The sequence below is a fragment of the Chenopodium album genome, chromosome 27 (genome assembly GCF_948465745.1).
Source record: "Chenopodium album chromosome 27, dcCheAlbu1.1, whole genome shotgun sequence".
In the NCBI taxonomy this organism is placed as follows: domain Eukaryota; kingdom Viridiplantae; phylum Streptophyta; class Magnoliopsida; order Caryophyllales; family Amaranthaceae; genus Chenopodium; species Chenopodium album.
The window spans coordinates 29,890,277-29,908,455 of NC_137860.1; the positions used below are offsets into that span (position 1 = coordinate 29,890,277).

The following is an 18,179-nucleotide window of genomic DNA, read 5'->3' on the forward strand; positions in this document are numbered from 1 at the left end:
ACTTTCACTCAAATAACTTTATTGAGTAACTTTGTCGATAAAACATATGGAGTAGATAACTTTTACTATATTGGTTAACATTTACTCCACTTATTTTAGGTAATTTTTAATAATGTTGTTCATTTTTTTTATTGTTATTTCTTTTAAAATGTTAGTTAATTTTACGAAGGGTGATAATATTATTTTACAGTCAATTTTTGTTAAAATTGTGTGTTTAATGTCACTAACAAAACCTTGATAAACGAATATATGTAGATTAATTTCAAGGGTAAACTTGTAATTAAGAGTTGTAACTGTTTAATGTCACTAACAAAACTTGCCACATAATTTACACTAGTTTTTTGCCCGAGCAAACGCTCGGATATTCAAAAGAATTTTATTTATTTATTTATTTTTGTTTTTTTATAAATTATACGTAGTATATCTATTTATATTATCATATTTATATAGATTAATTACATTAATGTAAAGTACTTATCTCTATTTAAGTTTGCTGACATGTTACGAATTTGAAATTGAGTGAAAATCCTTTTTTAAAGTAAAAAAAAAAACAAACAATACATAGATTAAAGGGATTATATAATGCATTTTATTGATTAATGATTAAATTTATTTATTTATTTATCTAAGGGCTTGTTTGGCACCATTTTTGGTTTTCAGTTTCCTTTTTTTTGAAAACTAAAAACCAAAAACTGGAAACAAGAAAAAGGTGTTTCCACTTTTTTGTTGTCAGTTTTCAAAATTATTATGATTTTAATAGGTTTAAATAATTTTTTATTTATTATGTGACATATATCACATACTTATAATAAACAAAAAACCAAAAAACAGAAAACCACAGCAATGCCAAACAAGCCCTAAGTTGTTCTATTTTTTAGGTTGTTTATTAGGTTGTATATTATCTTTTTATTTATTTATTAGCTATCTCATTATTTTGAAAAAAAAAAAGAAAAAAAGGATTTTTGGCGGGAAAATTTTTAATGTGAGTGTGACACGTGTAGTTTGGGGATAATGCTGGTGATTACTTTAGTATATAGTATTGATTGATTGACGATTTCAAGTTTACAACTTTGATTTTCTCCTATGACACAAAGGAAATATTAATATGATACTCCCCATCCTTATAATATAGCGTTTGTTTTCATAATTTTTCTGGAAATTAATTAAGGTTAATACTTTCTCTAATTTTTTAGATGCATTACTTTTATAATTGTGGACTCCTAGACAAATTTTAGAGTTGAAAGAGATAGAGATAAAAAAAATTAAACATGGTTATAAGAGAGATATCGAAAAATTTATTAACTTGAAATTTCCATTTATAAAAGTGATGTATTCTATATTACTCGTATCTAATAAAAACGGAGAAAAATACAAAAAGGTTCACCGGAAAACACTACTCTCTTCTGTCGCTCTGACAAAGAAAGTAGCGTTTTACCAGAAAGCAAAGGATGGAATAATGTGCATACCCAAGTCAATGATGTACACTTTAATAATTGGACCCATCATCCTTTAATAACCCACGTTTGCCAATTGCCACAATGAAAAATCCTTATTCTTATCCCCATTAATTTTGCTTAAACAAAAAAACACAATACGTAGTAGCAAATTGTATACCCCGTAATTCCTACCCGTGCTTGTTAATTTGGTTACACGGTCAACCCGTGTAAATAACAGGATTACACACACTCTGACACTCACAACACGTGGGTATTATCAACATTCAACAACCGAAACTGTGCACGGCGGAAGTCCAGCAATTTGCGGAGGAGAGAGAAAGCGATCAATGGAGCTCAAACCTGGACTCTCGGCGCTCATCACCGGCGGAGCTTCTGGAATTGGTAATCATCCATGAAATTTCTCTTTGTTGATTGATTTTACCATTACAGATTAATACTGAATTCTGCAATTTTGTTTATAGAATATCGCCATTTTTTTCTATCAATTGAATTTATAATCAGACTTTGTTGATTGTGATAATTTCTTGTACTTGAACTATGATTTATATTCGTCTTTCATGAAGTAATTTAGAGTATATGGATACTATCGCGTGTCGGTGGACTGTGGGTGGAGTGTTCTCATTTGATATGATGAATTTGAGGATTTATTTATTTTTAGGTTGAAGTTTCAAAAATTTGGGGATCATCTGGTAGGTTTTTTGTGAAAGAATTCGGCGAAATAAGACTAGAAGGACGGGGTGAGGTGATCATGGAGTAGATAGCTGCAATTATGAACAATTAGAAACATGATTTGAACAAATCAGGAACAAGCTAGTCATCTTTTTTAATTTAACGATTCGATCAATGATCAAGTTTGGAAGATATGTAAAGTGCATGGTGTTTTTGCTTTAGAAAGTGCTAATAAGATGAGTTTTTATAGTGTTAGAATTAGGACATGAGTAATCATGAAACAAGCTTCACATAATCACATCATTTGCTCCTTGGTTTGATATTATCTTGTTGTAAAAGTGTAATACTTTAAGCCTTGTGTAACTTTTGTGGGAAAACTTTGGCAAGTTTGGGTTCTTAAATTATTACCTTCAATTATAAGCAAAAGTGTAAAAGGGTTTTCAATTTTCATGTGAAGTATTTTTTGGGAAATGAATCTAGTACTAAGTAAGAAGTAAGAAAGTGTTTGTGTAGTAAAACTATGTGGTCTGCGAAAGTAATAGTTAACAAGTTTTAACTGTAAATTTCAAATGTGGCCTATTATTTTGAGTCTCAACAATTTTGGTTTCAATACTTTGGGATGTTGCCATTTAGGTAAAGCTCTGTGCTTAGCTCTTGCGGATAGAGGTGTATTCATCACAGTGGTTGACTACTCTGAGGAAGAGGGTAAAAAAGTGACAGCTCTTATTGAAAAGCAGCTTGCAAAGTTTCATAAAAATCTGAAATTTCCATCGGCAACATTCATAAGATGTGATGTCACTAACACCGGTAACTTTCAGTATTCTCTCTGCCCATTATAAAGCTTCTTTCTACAATCTTGAGCCGCACCCCTATTGAGGTGGTGTGAGATGTAAGTAATTTGCTGATGCATTGTCATTAATGTTCCTCATATAAATTCCCATAAAATATTTATCTCTGGTCAGGAGTGCTGTCTTCTGCTTTTGCAAAGCATTTAGCAACTTATGGTGGGTTAGATATCTGCATTAATAGTGCTGGAATCGTCACTCCAGTACCATTGCACAAGGACCAAACTGATGGCTCTGGTACATGGAAACATGCTATTAACGTGAACCTAACTGCTGTTATTCAATGTACTCTTTTAGCGGTATGCTTTTATCTTTAATGCATCCTTTGCTTATTTTGTGGTTTATATTGATGACTTTCGATGACTTCTTGCTGATAATGTTTATTATTATCTATTTTGCTTATATTTCCCTACAAAGTTATGGGGTTCTTGTCAAGTGTTATCTTTATGAATCATGATTCAGATTGATATTGTTTGTAATCTTTCAATGTGAAGGAGTATGAGTTTTATTGATGAAAAGATTAAATAAAATATATATATCTACTGCTATAGCCTTTATTACAGTAGTTTTGTGTCACTCTACACAAGCTGACCAAACAAAACCTTTCTCCTCTTTGGGACTTTAGACTTTGGATATCTAGATAATTCAGATTATAATGTAAAGAGAATGAAGAAAATTTTGCTTGTGTTTATGGAGGAATATGAAACAACAATACAAGAGAAGTCTCCCTGTTCAATTTGTAGAATCCAAAGGCAGAAGATTGCATCTCACTCGCCATATTGGGACAATGTGTATAACGGCTCAACCAGGGATTTGATGATTGGGTAAATTATATTGGAATATAACTTTCAGGAGAGTTCATTATTTTCTAGTTGGAAAGATAATTGGAGCTTATAACCTTTAACTGATTAAATAAATCTTGAGATCTGTTCACATGCAGAATTTAGGTTCTTGTTGCTTGGTGAATTTCGAATGTACTATTGATATATCTAGGATGCACAATTTCTGTCCATCCTTTTAAATTCTGTGTTTGTTGGTGGAAATCTAACTTATGCACACGTTGTTGGATGTACAATGTCTGAAAGTTGCTATTGGAACTTGCCAAAGATGTCAGGTGCTGTGTAAATGAAATGCCCGCGTTTGCTGCTGACCTGTGATCTAGTTTCTAATTAGATGGGTGCCTGACTCCTGGGTTTTTGTTTTTTTTTTTTTTTTTTTTAAAAAAAAAAAAAAAAAATCTATATAATCTATTGTCATTCCTCATTCTTTACTTACTATATGTTGAGTTCTTGTATGCATCTAAATTCTGTTCAGATTAAAGCTATGCAAGCTTCCAAGAGAACTGGTGTGGTCATCAATATGGGATCTGCTGCTGGGCTTTATCCATTAGTAGGAGATCCAGTATACTCTGCCGCCAAAGGTTTGTTTTTCAACTTTTCATGATTAAGATTGCTTCTGTCTACCACTGCATAAACTATTGAATATCCCTCCCATGATTTGACTTTTTTGTATAAATAAGGCAGGTTGTTGGTTATTTCTTTTTGTTTCCCCTGCTTTTCAAAGATGCAACTTAGGAATTTCCACGTGTGAAAGGGTATTTCATGGATTTGGCTATTAATTGCGTTCAGGAGTTAAATTTTTATTTTGTTATTTGGAATAAGGGGGCTCTTTAGAAGAAAAAATAACTTTGCAGTCATGCTTTGCAAATTTTTTAAATAATTTTGGCTGCTGCTTTTTCGTTTTGGACAGCAATACTTGCCTCCTTTGGCAAACGACTTTCATTGTGATGAATTAAAAACAAAAGATATACCCCTCTCTTATCCCAAATGTAAGTTGATTTTGTTTTTTATATTTTAGACACATTAATAATTTGGTAAATTTTTAAGTAAGATGCATCTATGTTGTCCAGTAGTCTTAAAATTACATTAATATTGTGGTGATCCATAATGTTAACTTGGCTATTGTATATATGATATAGAGGGTTCAAAGTTGTTGTATAGCCTGTATTGCAGAATTATTATTTTTTTAATAAAATGAAATATAAAGGGTGTTGTGGTGACCTTAGTCAATGAAATGATGCATTAACACTTTAAAGGCAAAATGGACTGCTCCATCCACCCAAATGGCCTCCCGAATTGATGTGGGGTCCATAGAAAGGAGTCAAAGGACCCGACTTGTTTCTTGTCTGAAAAAGTAAAAAATTATCCAAAACTAAAGGTTATAACCACGTTTTTTGACCGCTTAGGAGATTTTGGGTCCTGGTCATAGTGTTATTTGGAACCATATAGTCAATCACATAAAGTCGCATGGTGACCTTGAGTTTATTATGAGAGGCATGTAACTAACAAATTGACGGTTTAAAGGCAAAGTGGATGGTTTCAACCACCCAAATGGCCTCCCGAGGTGTTGCGAGGTCCATGGAAAGAATCCCGACCTATTGTCTGGAACAGTAAAAAATGGTCCAAAATTGCAGGCTATAATACAAACACACAAGTCGTAAAGTAAATTAAATGTAAGGGCACAAAAGAATATTTTGATATAACTTTGCTTTGAAGCTGAATTCAAACATAAAAGAGAAGCAATCATTCATCCTTCAGCTCTTTTTTTTGGTGGCAGTAAATGGCCATGGGTGACTAATCTTGGTAACCATTTGTTTACATTGTAGTGTTTCAAAATTTCATGTAGCCGACCCCACTTATGGGATTAAGGCTTTGATTGATTGATTGTAGTGTTTCAAGGTTTGTGTCAAACCTAATGGACTAAGTCTTCGAATTTTCATTTCAAAATGTTTATAGGTGGTGTAGCTCTATTTACCAGAGCCCTTCGTCCTTACAGGCATCAAGGGATTCGTGTGAATGTACTCTGCCCAGAAGTAAGATACTTGTATTTGATGCTAATACTTTACAATGCTATATATTTATATTATATTCTTTCTTCGTAAACTACTGTGGCCTACAATTTTAGGTCTTAATACCAACAAATTTGGGTTTTAACATATGCATCAAGGCCTTGTATATTTATATTTTCTAATTTGTGAGGGGGGGGGGGGGAGTTGATGCTTTTCAAAAATGGAGTTGAGCTTCTCTAATATAAAAGCTCAACGATCCTCTTTAAATGAGAGGACTTAAAATCTCAAAGATCCTCTTTGAATGAGAAGAGGATTTAAGTTGAACCTTAGTCAGAGAGGGATATTAATTAAGATGTAGGTGACCTTTTAGTGAATTTTTGCAGAAATTCAATAATCTTGGTGAGAAAATTAGGTCTGGAAAGTTAATGTAACTCTATTTGTGTTCTGGAATTCGAATTTAGGAACTTAAAATCTGATTTAATGGTGGATAGGTTTAAGAGATTTATTAGGGAACTCTCCAATGAAGGAGAGATGTAAGTGGTTACTGGTAACTTTGAATTCACTCCTGAATTGGTAGTCTCAGCTTAAAGCTAAACCTACAAGGTTATTCAGCACAATCCAATTTACAAGTTAGGGCGTGGCTTTATGTATAGACTAAAAACAGGTTATGTTGGAATGTGTGTCCTATTCGACTATTTTGTGCCTTTGTGGTAATTTTCCATGATTTTGGTCTTAATTGAAAGGTTGAAGTGTCTTATGGCTCCTTCCCTTCTGGAGGGTGTCAAGGATAAGGTTAAATGAAGAGTTATTATTTTATTAACATAGCATTCGGGATTGGCAAAGATTAATTTGTGGATTTTGGTGGGTGAAGAAGAAGTTGATTTGGAGAAATGCAGTGGTGGCAATTTTGTGGTGTGATTGGCTACAAAGAAATTGGTTAACTTGTAAGGATGTTACCATCCCATGACAATTTCTTTGGGATAAATTAAGTTCTCTAGCTTCTTAAATTCTTTTCTAAATTAATTTCTACGGGTATAAAAGGAATCGGGTCATTTTTTTTTTTTTTTATGAGTTTCTTTTTTTGAGGTAACTTGTCCTCCTTCATTATTCTATTATGTTAATAAAATATTAATTTTCTTATCAATAACTAATTAGTCGGTGTTAATAATAACCAAATCCTCTCTTTAAATAACATGCTTGTTCCGTATGTAAAATCCACTGTCCAATAGTTTTGGGAAGCCCACATCAGTTACTGCTAAAGCAATAAAGGATTAGTAATTAGTCCAGGTACCTATCTTCAACTCAAATGTCGCAAGATACATTTGCAGACTTGCCAATAGATTTTAAACCAAATTACAAGGCATCTAAATGACTTTATGTTCATATCCCTGCACAACACCAACCACCATTCTAAGGTATACCCTACCTGACAATCTGACACTATAGTTTAAGCAGCTCAAACGTCTTATCCTTGATTCTGCAGATATTTTGCATCTATTTGTCAATAAATGTCATCTAAATAGAATTTAAGGGAATCAATAGAAATATTGAATGGGGGAAGAGAAAAACGTAAAGCTAGGACGCCTAGGAATGGGGATAAATCACAAGTAGTCAAGTTTGTTTTGTTGCGTTTTGTGAGTGGTCACACAATACAACTTATAGCTTCTACATGGTTGGGCTGTGCACATCTTGTTGCATTCAGTCAAAGCTTCTTACATTTGCCTTTTATCTGCAGTTTATTGAAACTGAAATAGGGTCCCGCATAGAAGCTAAAGTTCTAACCACGCTGGGTGGCTTCATACCTATGGACTTGGTGGTAAAAGGTAGTTATTATTTAACATATCTCCCTTTTTTGTCTTTAGATATTAAATTTCTCTTTTGTTCATTGTGCGTTATGTACGTATGCATGTTGACTTGTTTTCATTGTATGCCTTTTAGGTGCTATAGAGCTCATCACAGATGAGACTAAAGCTGGATCTTGTTTATGGATAACAAATCGTAGAGGTCTTGAATATTGGCCAACTCCTGAGGAAGAAGCAAAATATCGAGTCTCTTCTTCGAAATTAAAGAGCCAGTCAATGCTTAATTATCCGTTGGAGATCAAATTACCTCAGAGCTTCGAGAAAATGTGAGAATTGTCTAATCACTCTAATGTTAGTTCTAAATTTGTCTCATAGGTCATCTCTTTTTCCTTTTATGTTCTCTCCTGTTTAATTTAATTCTTGTAACTGCTATTTTTTGTGACATTAATCAACTTGTGCTACAGTGTGTAAGTGTAGTAATGCTTGGCAGGTGCCATTTGGTCATATCTGAGATGTTTTAACTTTTCTAACTTCCAACAAACATTGGTGTTCTTAAAACCTCATCTGATACTTTTAATAAATCCTAGCTACTGTTTTCTTCGCTATTTCACATTTTCTCATTGGCTTGAAAGCAAATATTGCTCTAATATCTTCTGAATGTTTCCTGTTTTCAGAGTTGTTCACTCCTTAAATCACAATTTCCGTGCTGCTACGAGGATACAACGTACCCCTTTGGGCCTGCCTATCAAACAACATCATGTTCTGGTGAAAATATTGTATGCTGGTGTTAATGCTAGTGATGTAAGTTTCATTTTTATAAGATCATATGTGAAAGCATATGAAACCCACCTTTGCTTTTTTTGTTTCTTTTTCTTTTTTTTTTTTTTTTTTTTGGTCTACATCTCATTGAGTTGGGATTTGGGAATAATGCCAATCATCATGGCAACTAATGGCAAGAGAATGTCTCCCTCTCCTCCCAAGAACCCTTGGTATTAAAAAATTCATAGATCTAGGATTTTTTCGGAATTTAAGTGATGGTCTCATCTTCATTTCCTGTTTTACTTTCCTTTTCAGTACTTGCCTATATATTTTCTATTTTACTCAGTGTAGCATCTTTGAGCTGGACATTTCCTTTATTCAGGGAGCAACAATGGGTGCACATATTAAAATTAGAGTAATTATAAATGTTTGCGATCAGATAATTACTGCTATTTGTTAAGGGGGTAGAAACTAAATTGTCCTCAAAAGTTTGTAATGTTGGCTTGATCAACTTTGTGAAAAGTGTTTGAAGAGTACTTGATGGATGGTTTTTGTTCTTCAGGAAAACATGACTGCTGGTAAAATACTTCCTTTGGGGTTTTCGGGTGGGGGATACTTCTGAATGGTGAATTGGAAGGTTTTGGCACCTGGAAGACAAATGTGTTAAATGAGCTCTTAGATTCCTTTCTATGACTAAGCTTTTGTTTTGGTCTTTTCTATGATTTGTTGTTGGTATAAAGTAGCTTTCTTAGGTTCTAGTAGCTGAAGCTTTGTTAAGGGGGTAGGAACTAAATGGGTTAGGTTCTAGTAGCTGAAGCTTTCAAAAGTCATTTTAATTTTTGATTTGGTTTCCTGCTTAAGGCAACTTGTCCTCAAATCTTTGCTTTTTTCCCCACGAGCTGATTGTCAAAGAAAGAAGGTTGGCTTATACTTGTTTCAGCTGACATGTATATAAAATCTTCACACACACACACACACACATATGTATGTGGGTATATACATATATATATATATATATATATACACATATAATACATATATATATATATACATATATATATACATATATATATATATATATACACATATAATACATATAATATATATATATATATAATATAATATAATATATATATATATATATATATATTTTATTTTTACGGAGAGTCGTCAGCCCTAGTTAAATTGAATTTAGTACAGTGAAGTGTATTATTGTATCATCAGTGGTATTTAATGAACAATATGCTACGTTGAATAGTTGGATTCTTTCCTACATTGCTGTGTTTCTAATACTAGCATGATATGAATAGGTAAATTTCAGTTCAGGCCGCTATTTTAGTGGCAACAGTCGCGATCTTGCTGGGAACCTCCCCTTCGATGCTGGTTTTGAGGTGTGTAATAACGCTTGAATTTATTTGAAACACCTTTTCATTTGCTTGAAATATATAATCAGTCTGACATAATGTTGTCTACTTGGACACCATGTAGTGCTTGTATTTCCGCCCCTTGCTTGCCTGCTTCCCCCCCCACCCCCCTTCCCTTCCCCCCCTCTGCTGGTACACCAAACAAATTATACAAGATGACACTCAGCTCTTATTGGTTAATAAGTGGGCTCTTATTGCTGAACAAAATATGTCCATGGCCAGCCTATCAGGTCTTTAGTATGCTCTAAATGGGATGAATTATAATTAATCCTGTAATATTTCTTGTCTTTGTGCCTAATTCTTCTCCTCCTATATATGCTCTCACATTTAAAAACCATCTATATACTTTTCTTATTGTCTAAACCCTTGCCTCATATTTCTGACCTTCATCACAGGTGACACCTACCTTGTTTCTTATGGACTAATTGTTATTCAAGGTGACTGTCAATTTTGGATTTTAATAATGTTTAGAATTAAACATAATGGTCATAATCTGTATTTGATTATGGTTCAACTCTGTTATTGGTTAAAATTTTAATATTTTTTTTAGTAGTGTGGAACTTTTGAAAGAGGATTTTTAACTTTCCCTCCTATTTTTCTTATTGGATTCACCAGCTATGAAGAAAAGATGACCTTATAAATGAGATGTGAATGAGTTGCTTACTCCATTTGTTATTAAGCTAGGGACTTAGGTCAATTGTAGTTCTTCGAATTGATCTCCTAGTAATCAGCGAAATGATCACTTATGCAACTTGAAAAAGACAAATGCAATTATTTCTTGCTCTCAAAATAGCAGTCCAAAACTTTAAATAGTTTTTCATGAACTTTTTTCTGTGAATTTATTCTCATTGTTAAGCCACAATAATTTAGTTAGTTGCTCTGACTTGTTTTATACAGTGATTTCATTAGTAATCATGGAGAGAAGGGGAAGAAAAGAAAGGGAAGGGGAATGGATTAGCTTCCATATTTCCTAATACTTTCAATAGTAGAAGATGGTTTATTGAAAGGGGAAGGAAGACCCCTTGCCCATTTAATTTCCATGTAACAGAACTAATCTCACTTTCCCTACATTCCTCCCCCCTTCCCCCCCCCCCCTCCCCCTCCCTCCCTCCCTCATCCAAACACATTATAAGAGAGTGAAAGCAGCTCCATGAGATTAGCTCTTGTTTATGCTGTTTGGATGTTAATGCTGTTGCGCTAAACATTCATCAGGTTATCTGTGAGACTAAGTAATAATTAATTCAATTGATATTATGCAGGCTGTCGGTATAATTGCTGCAGTTGGTGACTCCGTGGGTGCCTTGAAAATAGGCACTGCTGCTGCAGTGATGACTTTTGGAAGTTATGCTGAATTCATGATTGTATGCTGCTATATTAGTGTTTTCTCCCTGAAAATTTCCTTAATACTACTTTTCAGTAGCTTGCTTATTTTATTGCTGTGTTCTCTTCTATGATGTAGGTTCCTTCCAAATTTATACTTCCTGTGGCTAGTCCTGATCCAGAGGTTGTGGCTATGCTTACTTCTGGACTTACTGCTTCAATTGCTCTGGAGAAGGTTAACATTCAATTTTTATCTTTTTTCTAAACTGTTATCTATCATTTTTTAAAGGAAAAATTGCCCGGAATAATCCCACCTTTGGGCCGTCCGCTAATAATAATCCCACCTTTACCCCCTAATCTTTTTTAATGGTCCCATTTTACCTGGAACCGGTTGTATAGGTTATTTTTTTAAAAAAAAAAAGTTTTATTGACACATGTAGCTACTTGATTGGTCAAATTTATTAAAAACAAAAAAAAAAAACCTTGTAAAAAAAAAAAAACCACCAGTACCACCACCACTCAAAGCCAAACCCTAGAACCACCATGGCACCATCCACCCAGACCTGAAACCACCGCCATGGAAATCACGGTCACCGGAATCTGACCCACCCAGCCAACCCAACCCCAAAACCCCACTAACCCATTAGCTCAACCATTCGAAAATTTACCAAACCCACCAAACCAAATCCCAAAAAACGGGTTGAATTGGTGCAGGGGAGTTCGGTGAAGCCGGAATCGGGGAGTTTGTTGAAGCCGGACGAACCAATTACCCATTACGCGGCTGGAAACGGTGGATGGGGGATCGACGCGAGCAGAATTTGGGAATGGGGGAGGTCGGCGCGCCGGAGCTGGGTTTAAGGGAGTTCAACGGTGGCTCGCCTAGGTTTTTGCGGGGGAAGGAATGAGGATTAGGGTGGATTAGGGGGAGGGGGTAAGTCTCGCACCAGAGCCGCGTGGCTGGCCGGAGCCGCGTGGCTGGGGTTGAGGTTGGCTTGGTTGGTTGATGGTTTTGGAATATTAATTTTTTATTTTACTTTTTTAAAAAAAGATTTATTTTATTTTATGTTTATTTTTTTGACCAATTACAGGTTGCCACGTGTATGGTAACTTGTTATAACAAGTTAAATGACCTGTTGGGACCATTTATAGCAGAGTGGGTATATAGGTGGGGTTATTTAAAAATAATCCAAATGTGGGATTATTTTTAGCGGACGACCCAAAGGTGGGATTATTCTGGGCAATTTTTCCTTTTTTAAATGGAATATAGTCCTTTGATATAGAATTTGTATTTTGTTGTGCAATATCACTCTTTGTAATTCTTTAAGTGAAATTATAGGCAGCACAAATGGGTTCAGGAAAAACAGTTCTGGTTACTGCTGCTGCAGGGGGAACAGGACAGTTTGCGGTACAGGTAATTTTTTTTTTTTTTTTCCAGGTCTTCGGAGTTGTAATTTTGCAGATTCTTTCTAGTGCCAATTTTGATTGATCCAGTAATTTCCTGGATATCTGAGTAGATCAGTATGAAGTTCATGATGAAAAATCCCCTTTTCTTTTTTGCCTAGATGGACAATTTTCTTGCCTTTCATTTGCTTTCCATCTATGCAAATTATATGTTTTCAAGTATTTGATCAGCTATTTGATGCTGTTTGAGAATAACGAGATTGCAAAATTGTGAAGATGTTCTGCAGTATAATTAATCTAGACAGGAGGAGTAAAGTTAGCATTTATTTCAAGTTTATTATTTTATTGATGTTTGCATTGTTCTTTGGTAATCAAAGCTTCAAAATATTGAATATTAATTATTTTAAAATTTCATTTGGAGATTGATATTTTATCACCGTCAACTATGTAGTGCAGCTGGCGAAATTGGCTGGAAACAAAGTTATTGCGACTTGCGGAGGTTCTGATAAGGCCATGCTTTTGAAAAAACTGGGAGTTGATCGAGTAATAAATTATAAAGAAGAAGACATTAAAACAGTAAGTTCTAGTTTTTTTTTTTTTTCTTTGAATGTATGCATAAGGATTCAAGCATATAATTTGCTTATAGATATCATTTCCTCAATTTCTTTATACGTTTCTTTTCAAGAGTTTAACTATTAACTGTTTGCATATGGATTCAATGCAAGCATGTACTAATAGGTTGTGGATGACATCTTTCTGACAGTTCCGCAATGGATTTTTATCATGACATTCTGCACATGCTTTGTTAATATGTGCTTGAAAATCATATAAGTGACCTGATATGCCACTCCACTGTTAAAACTGTTAAGTGTATCCATACTATTGAATTCCGATGTAAGGAAGAGTTTATTTTACATGCATACTGCGTGAAACTTATCTGTACAACAGGCCATGCACGACACCCCCATGTAATTCTCATATTATATGAATTTTTTTTTTTATTTTTTTTGAATTGATATTATATGAAACTTATCTGTACTGCTTCTTTCCATTTTGTTTCTTCCTTTCCATATTTTCCTTCTCTTGTAATTACTTATCTATGTGTTTCAATTTCCCAAGCTGATGAATTCCAACTTTCTGTGCATTCATAATTGTAAAATCACTCTTAAATTAGTAATGAACTTAATTTAAACCAGCAGAGGTTTTATGCATGCACATAGAAGTATATGCTAATTTAAATACGTGGCTTAATATATTAGTAAAATCTACGGCATATTCCTTTGGTGCTGGATATAATTTTTTGTCATAAAATGTAGCTGCAAAATATATAAATGACTTGTCAGTGTGCATAAGATCCTTCCGCCAACACACCCTAATTATTGTAACTCATCAGTCAAGATATGGTAATTTAAATAGGACTGCTTAGTTTATCCTGTGGTGCTTTGTGTTTATCATGAAGGGAAAATGTTCCTTATCGCAGGTTTTGAAAAAGGAATTTCCCAAAGGAATTGATATTATTTATGAGTCCGTTGGTGGTGAAATGTTTGATATGTGCTTAAATGCCCTAGCAATTTACGGCCGGCTTGTGGTGATTGGAATGATATCTCAGGTAGGCTTTCTCTTGAAAGGCTTGCTTCAAGTTCTATGCAGTATTTTGTTTCCCATTTGCCACTTTGCTATTGGATGCTTCATGCTTGCAATGTATTTGACAATTTAAAACCCTTATAGTAATAGTTTATTGACATTTAAGTGTCAATTAAGTTAAACAGACATTACAGAATGGAGGGAGTGATAATTGTAAATGTTGAACCTCTTTAAATTTGTGCAGCTCTTTCTTATTTTTCTTCAGATGACTTCTTTCAGAATTATATACTGCAGTAAATTTTGAGAATATAGGTCTCAATTAAGGGTGGTTTTTTGCAACCAAAAAAAAAAAAAAAAAAAAAAATTAAAAAAATTAAAAATCTCACAGAATATTATATTGGATGAATCTCTCTTTGGAAAAAATTATGCATAAGCGACACAATGCAGCTACGTAAGTACTTAGTGATCTCTTTGTTTAAGATAATGATCTAAAATCTGTAATGAACTGACCTTCTAGGATTATAATCTGATTTAATAATGCAAGTAAATAAAGATTAAAGCTTGGATGTTGATTGATAATGGTTGAAAGGTTGCAAAAGATAGGATAATAGCTTAAGGCTATCAATCTTCAAAAGTGAGTTACTGAGTTTTGCTCACAACTCTCCAAAATGGCTTTAGGCCATGACTCTCTCTAGGTTTCCCTAATCAATTTCTGCCTACACATTTCTTTCCCTTACTTCCCTATTTATACCAAGGACTATTAACCCTAATAAACTAATATTACTAGAATACCTATACTACCCCTCCAGGTTAGTCTATTACAAAATCCTCCATTTTCTGATCACTTTGTTTAAGATAATGATCTAAAATCCTCCATTTTCTGGGGTTCAAGGAGAAAGTTAACATTAGTCTATCCTCGCAATCAAAAGAGACTTGTCAACAGGATGAAAATCTCCACATCAGTGATCACTAACCCAGGCTGATTTAGAGTGATTTCTATAAGTCTAACCATTAGAAAATTCACCTGAGTCTTCAGTGCCAGGGATAGTTAGTAATTTGATAATGTGAAATAGGAAGTAAGAGTACACTTACGTTCATCACCTAGCCCAAGCTAACGGTCCTGACCCAAGAAGAGCAAATAGATTCTTTCAAGGCAAATGAAATATTTGCATAGATGGAAGAAAATAAGTGTGAAGCAGCCCAGACATATAATATAGCAAATTAGCAATTCTTTATGAATGTATGCAACTTATTACTGAGACTTCGATCCAGAATCCATGTTTTGCATGTGCTTGCTGAACCTAATTGCTGTCAAATTAGATGTGATAGATACACAAGCTGATGTTAGACTGTCATGCTTTGTTTAGTATCAAGGAGAGCATGGATGGAAGCCTTCAAATTATCCTGGACTGTGCGAGAAGCTTTTAGCAAAAAGTCAAACTGTGGTACGTTTGCTTTTGTTTTTGTTTGTTTTTTTTGGTTATTTTTGTTCTTTTCTTTTCACCAGTATGCACTTACTCTGCTTTTATGATTGAGTTAAACTTTTGACATGATTACTTGTTATATCAACTAATGTGTAATAAATGATCTTCACCTTTCTTTTAGGCCGGTTTCTTCCTTGTGCAATATAGTCGACTGTGGCAACAACATCTGGACAAATTATTTAACCTTTACTCCTCAGGAAAACTTGAGGTATATCTGTCACAAAGCTTTTAAGGTTGTGTTAAAAAAAAAAAATCACTTCTCTTTGCAATTTATGTGTCCAGAAACAATCATCTCCGCAATATTTTAGATTTACTTTTCTTAACAGTACATTTTACGTTTACTTATCCTGTCAATTTTAGAATAGTGGTCACTGATCATCTATAATTTCAAACTCTATCTTTATCTAGATTTCTCACAGTAGTGTAGATATTGAATCTTATTTCAGGATGCATAAGATGCCTTATGGATTGTTATATTGATGCAGGTTAACATGGATCCAAGAAGGTTTGTGGGACTTCAATCCGTTGCGGATGCTGTTGAATATCTCCATTCTGGTAAAAGCATTGGCAAGGTGTGCACCTTCTCACTCTCTTGTTTTATTTAGTTTAGGGACCCTCACCATTGTACCTTAGTGTTTGGCGTTATCAACGGTACCTTCATGTTTTTCTTTCTAATTGAGGTAATTTAAGCCAAATATACATATGAATGTCCTCTTGGTCATCTCAGACAAATTTGGTCCATCCTTTGTGGCTGAAGAGTTGTATTGTATGTCAATAATTCTTAGATGCCAGCAGAGCAGGTGTAGGTTTTTTGCTGTATACTTCATATACAAGTATATCATTAATATTATATCTGGAAATCCTCATATTTATACAAGTACATCATTAATCATTATTAGGAAACCTCATAATTGAAAGTAAAACCTTGGCATACAGTAGTCATGTATTGTTTCTGTGTTTATATTGTTTGCTTCCTTAAAGCCCTGTAGCTGAATTTGTGTCTGGTTTTGAAATTTTAGGTGGTGGTTTGCATTGACCCTACCTTCAGTCAAGCTATTTCAAAAATGTGAGAATTGGTAGCCTCATTCACAATGTGTGGCGCATTACTCTGTTATATTGTATTTTGCCCTTGAATATTGGTATAGTTTTTTATTCGAAAACATTAGTGTGCTCTCATGGAGTTTAACAAGGAAGACAGAAGATGGTGCATGAGTATGACACACAGATTTACTTGGGAAGACTGTTCTGTTACTGCCTGCCTACCCTTACCTAGTTTTGGCCTTATCTGTGTATCTGTGTATGAGACCTGACGCTTTGACATAAAATACAAGGCAAAATGCTTCTAGGCGACAAGGGCAAGGGTATTGGAGTGACACGGCTTCAATTGTGTCTCTTCTAAAACGGACTGGTATAGATGATCTCTCTCTACGCTATACTTTAAGTGACATCAGATAGATGGGATGGGCTATCAACAATCCTCAATTATAAAGTAGGTTCGAGATGGAGTGAACCGCATCAAATTGCAATTCATTGTTGTACAAGTTAATTGCTTTCTCTAACTCCATTTAATGTCCTTTTTTTTGTCAAAAAGAGTAATATATTGCCTACATAATCTCTCTCTTTACTATAATCTCTCAACTTTGTATTATGGTTGTTAGAATAATATGATTTCATATTATAGGAATGACATTTTTCCAAGCTATCATAGTGGTAAATCAAATGCTTAAACTATGAGCTTGATATAACTAGGGTTTATGCCTAGCACGAACCTGCATGTACTCACAAACTATAAGCTTGTATATGTTTAAAAGGTACCATATTCACATTATATAATTACTTGGGTTCTTCTACAGTCAAAATATATTTCTTCATTGAGTTAACTACACACACAAGCCATAGCCTATCCGAAGTCAAAATGGAAGATAAGATAGTCTTCAAACGCAAACAAGTAATGAGCCTATTTTCATTGTTTTCAGCAAAATGAACCTGGAAGTAGCCTCAGCATCATCAGCAACCATTACCTGCCAAAATGACAAAACTTAAGAGACAACGTCGTGGGCATGAAATAGGCATATCCTCAATACAAATTTGTTCACAGGCTAATCCCCTAATGTTGGTCATTTAGCTCCTTTCTTTCAAGTTACAGTGTAATCAAGTATTGTAATATTGTATATCCTGAAGTAGTACAAGTATGATATTACATTCTTAGGAGGGTCTCCTAATGAATTATTATCATTTTAACCATAACAATCAATCTGGTCGACTGGTCCTAATGCTCACAGTCTTAGGTTTAAACCACATAAGGAGGCTAATTGAGTTGTTTGCTGATATAGTAAAAAATGTGAGCATTAGGACCAGATTGATTGTTCAACTTATTCTCTGCTCACGGTCAGACCATTTAGATTAAGACATGGTCACATTGCCCTCACATATGAAGCAATAATTACTTGCAATTAGCATAAACTGTGGTTCTCAGAAAACACACAAAACCCATCAAAATAGAAGCCAGACGGCCTCAAGTAATCCACCAGACAGGATCTGGAATAAACTTCATTCTGGGGAATTTTTTTTCTTATAATGAAGCAA

The 18,179-nt window shown here is 34.2% G+C and overlaps 1 protein-coding gene across 1 annotated transcript; it reads left to right on the forward strand.

The window, feature by feature from the left end:
• Nucleotides 1-1,607: 1,607 nt before the first annotated feature.
• LOC145619386 (uncharacterized) lies at nt 1,608-17,217 on the forward strand. The gene is made up of 18 exons (XM_081674069.1): nt 1,608-1,838; nt 2,760-2,933; nt 3,089-3,270; nt 4,286-4,391; nt 5,767-5,843; nt 7,555-7,642; nt 7,758-7,947; nt 8,296-8,422; nt 9,691-9,771; nt 11,064-11,165; nt 11,264-11,359; nt 12,461-12,535; nt 12,982-13,101; nt 14,006-14,134; nt 15,477-15,554; nt 15,715-15,801; nt 16,079-16,165; nt 16,613-17,217. The coding sequence occupies exons 1-18, from the start codon at nt 1,784-1,786 to the stop codon at nt 16,661-16,663; spliced, it is 1,905 nt and encodes a 634-aa protein (XP_081530195.1). The 5' UTR covers nt 1,608-1,783; the 3' UTR covers nt 16,664-17,217.
• Nucleotides 17,218-18,179: the final 962 nt, after the last annotated feature.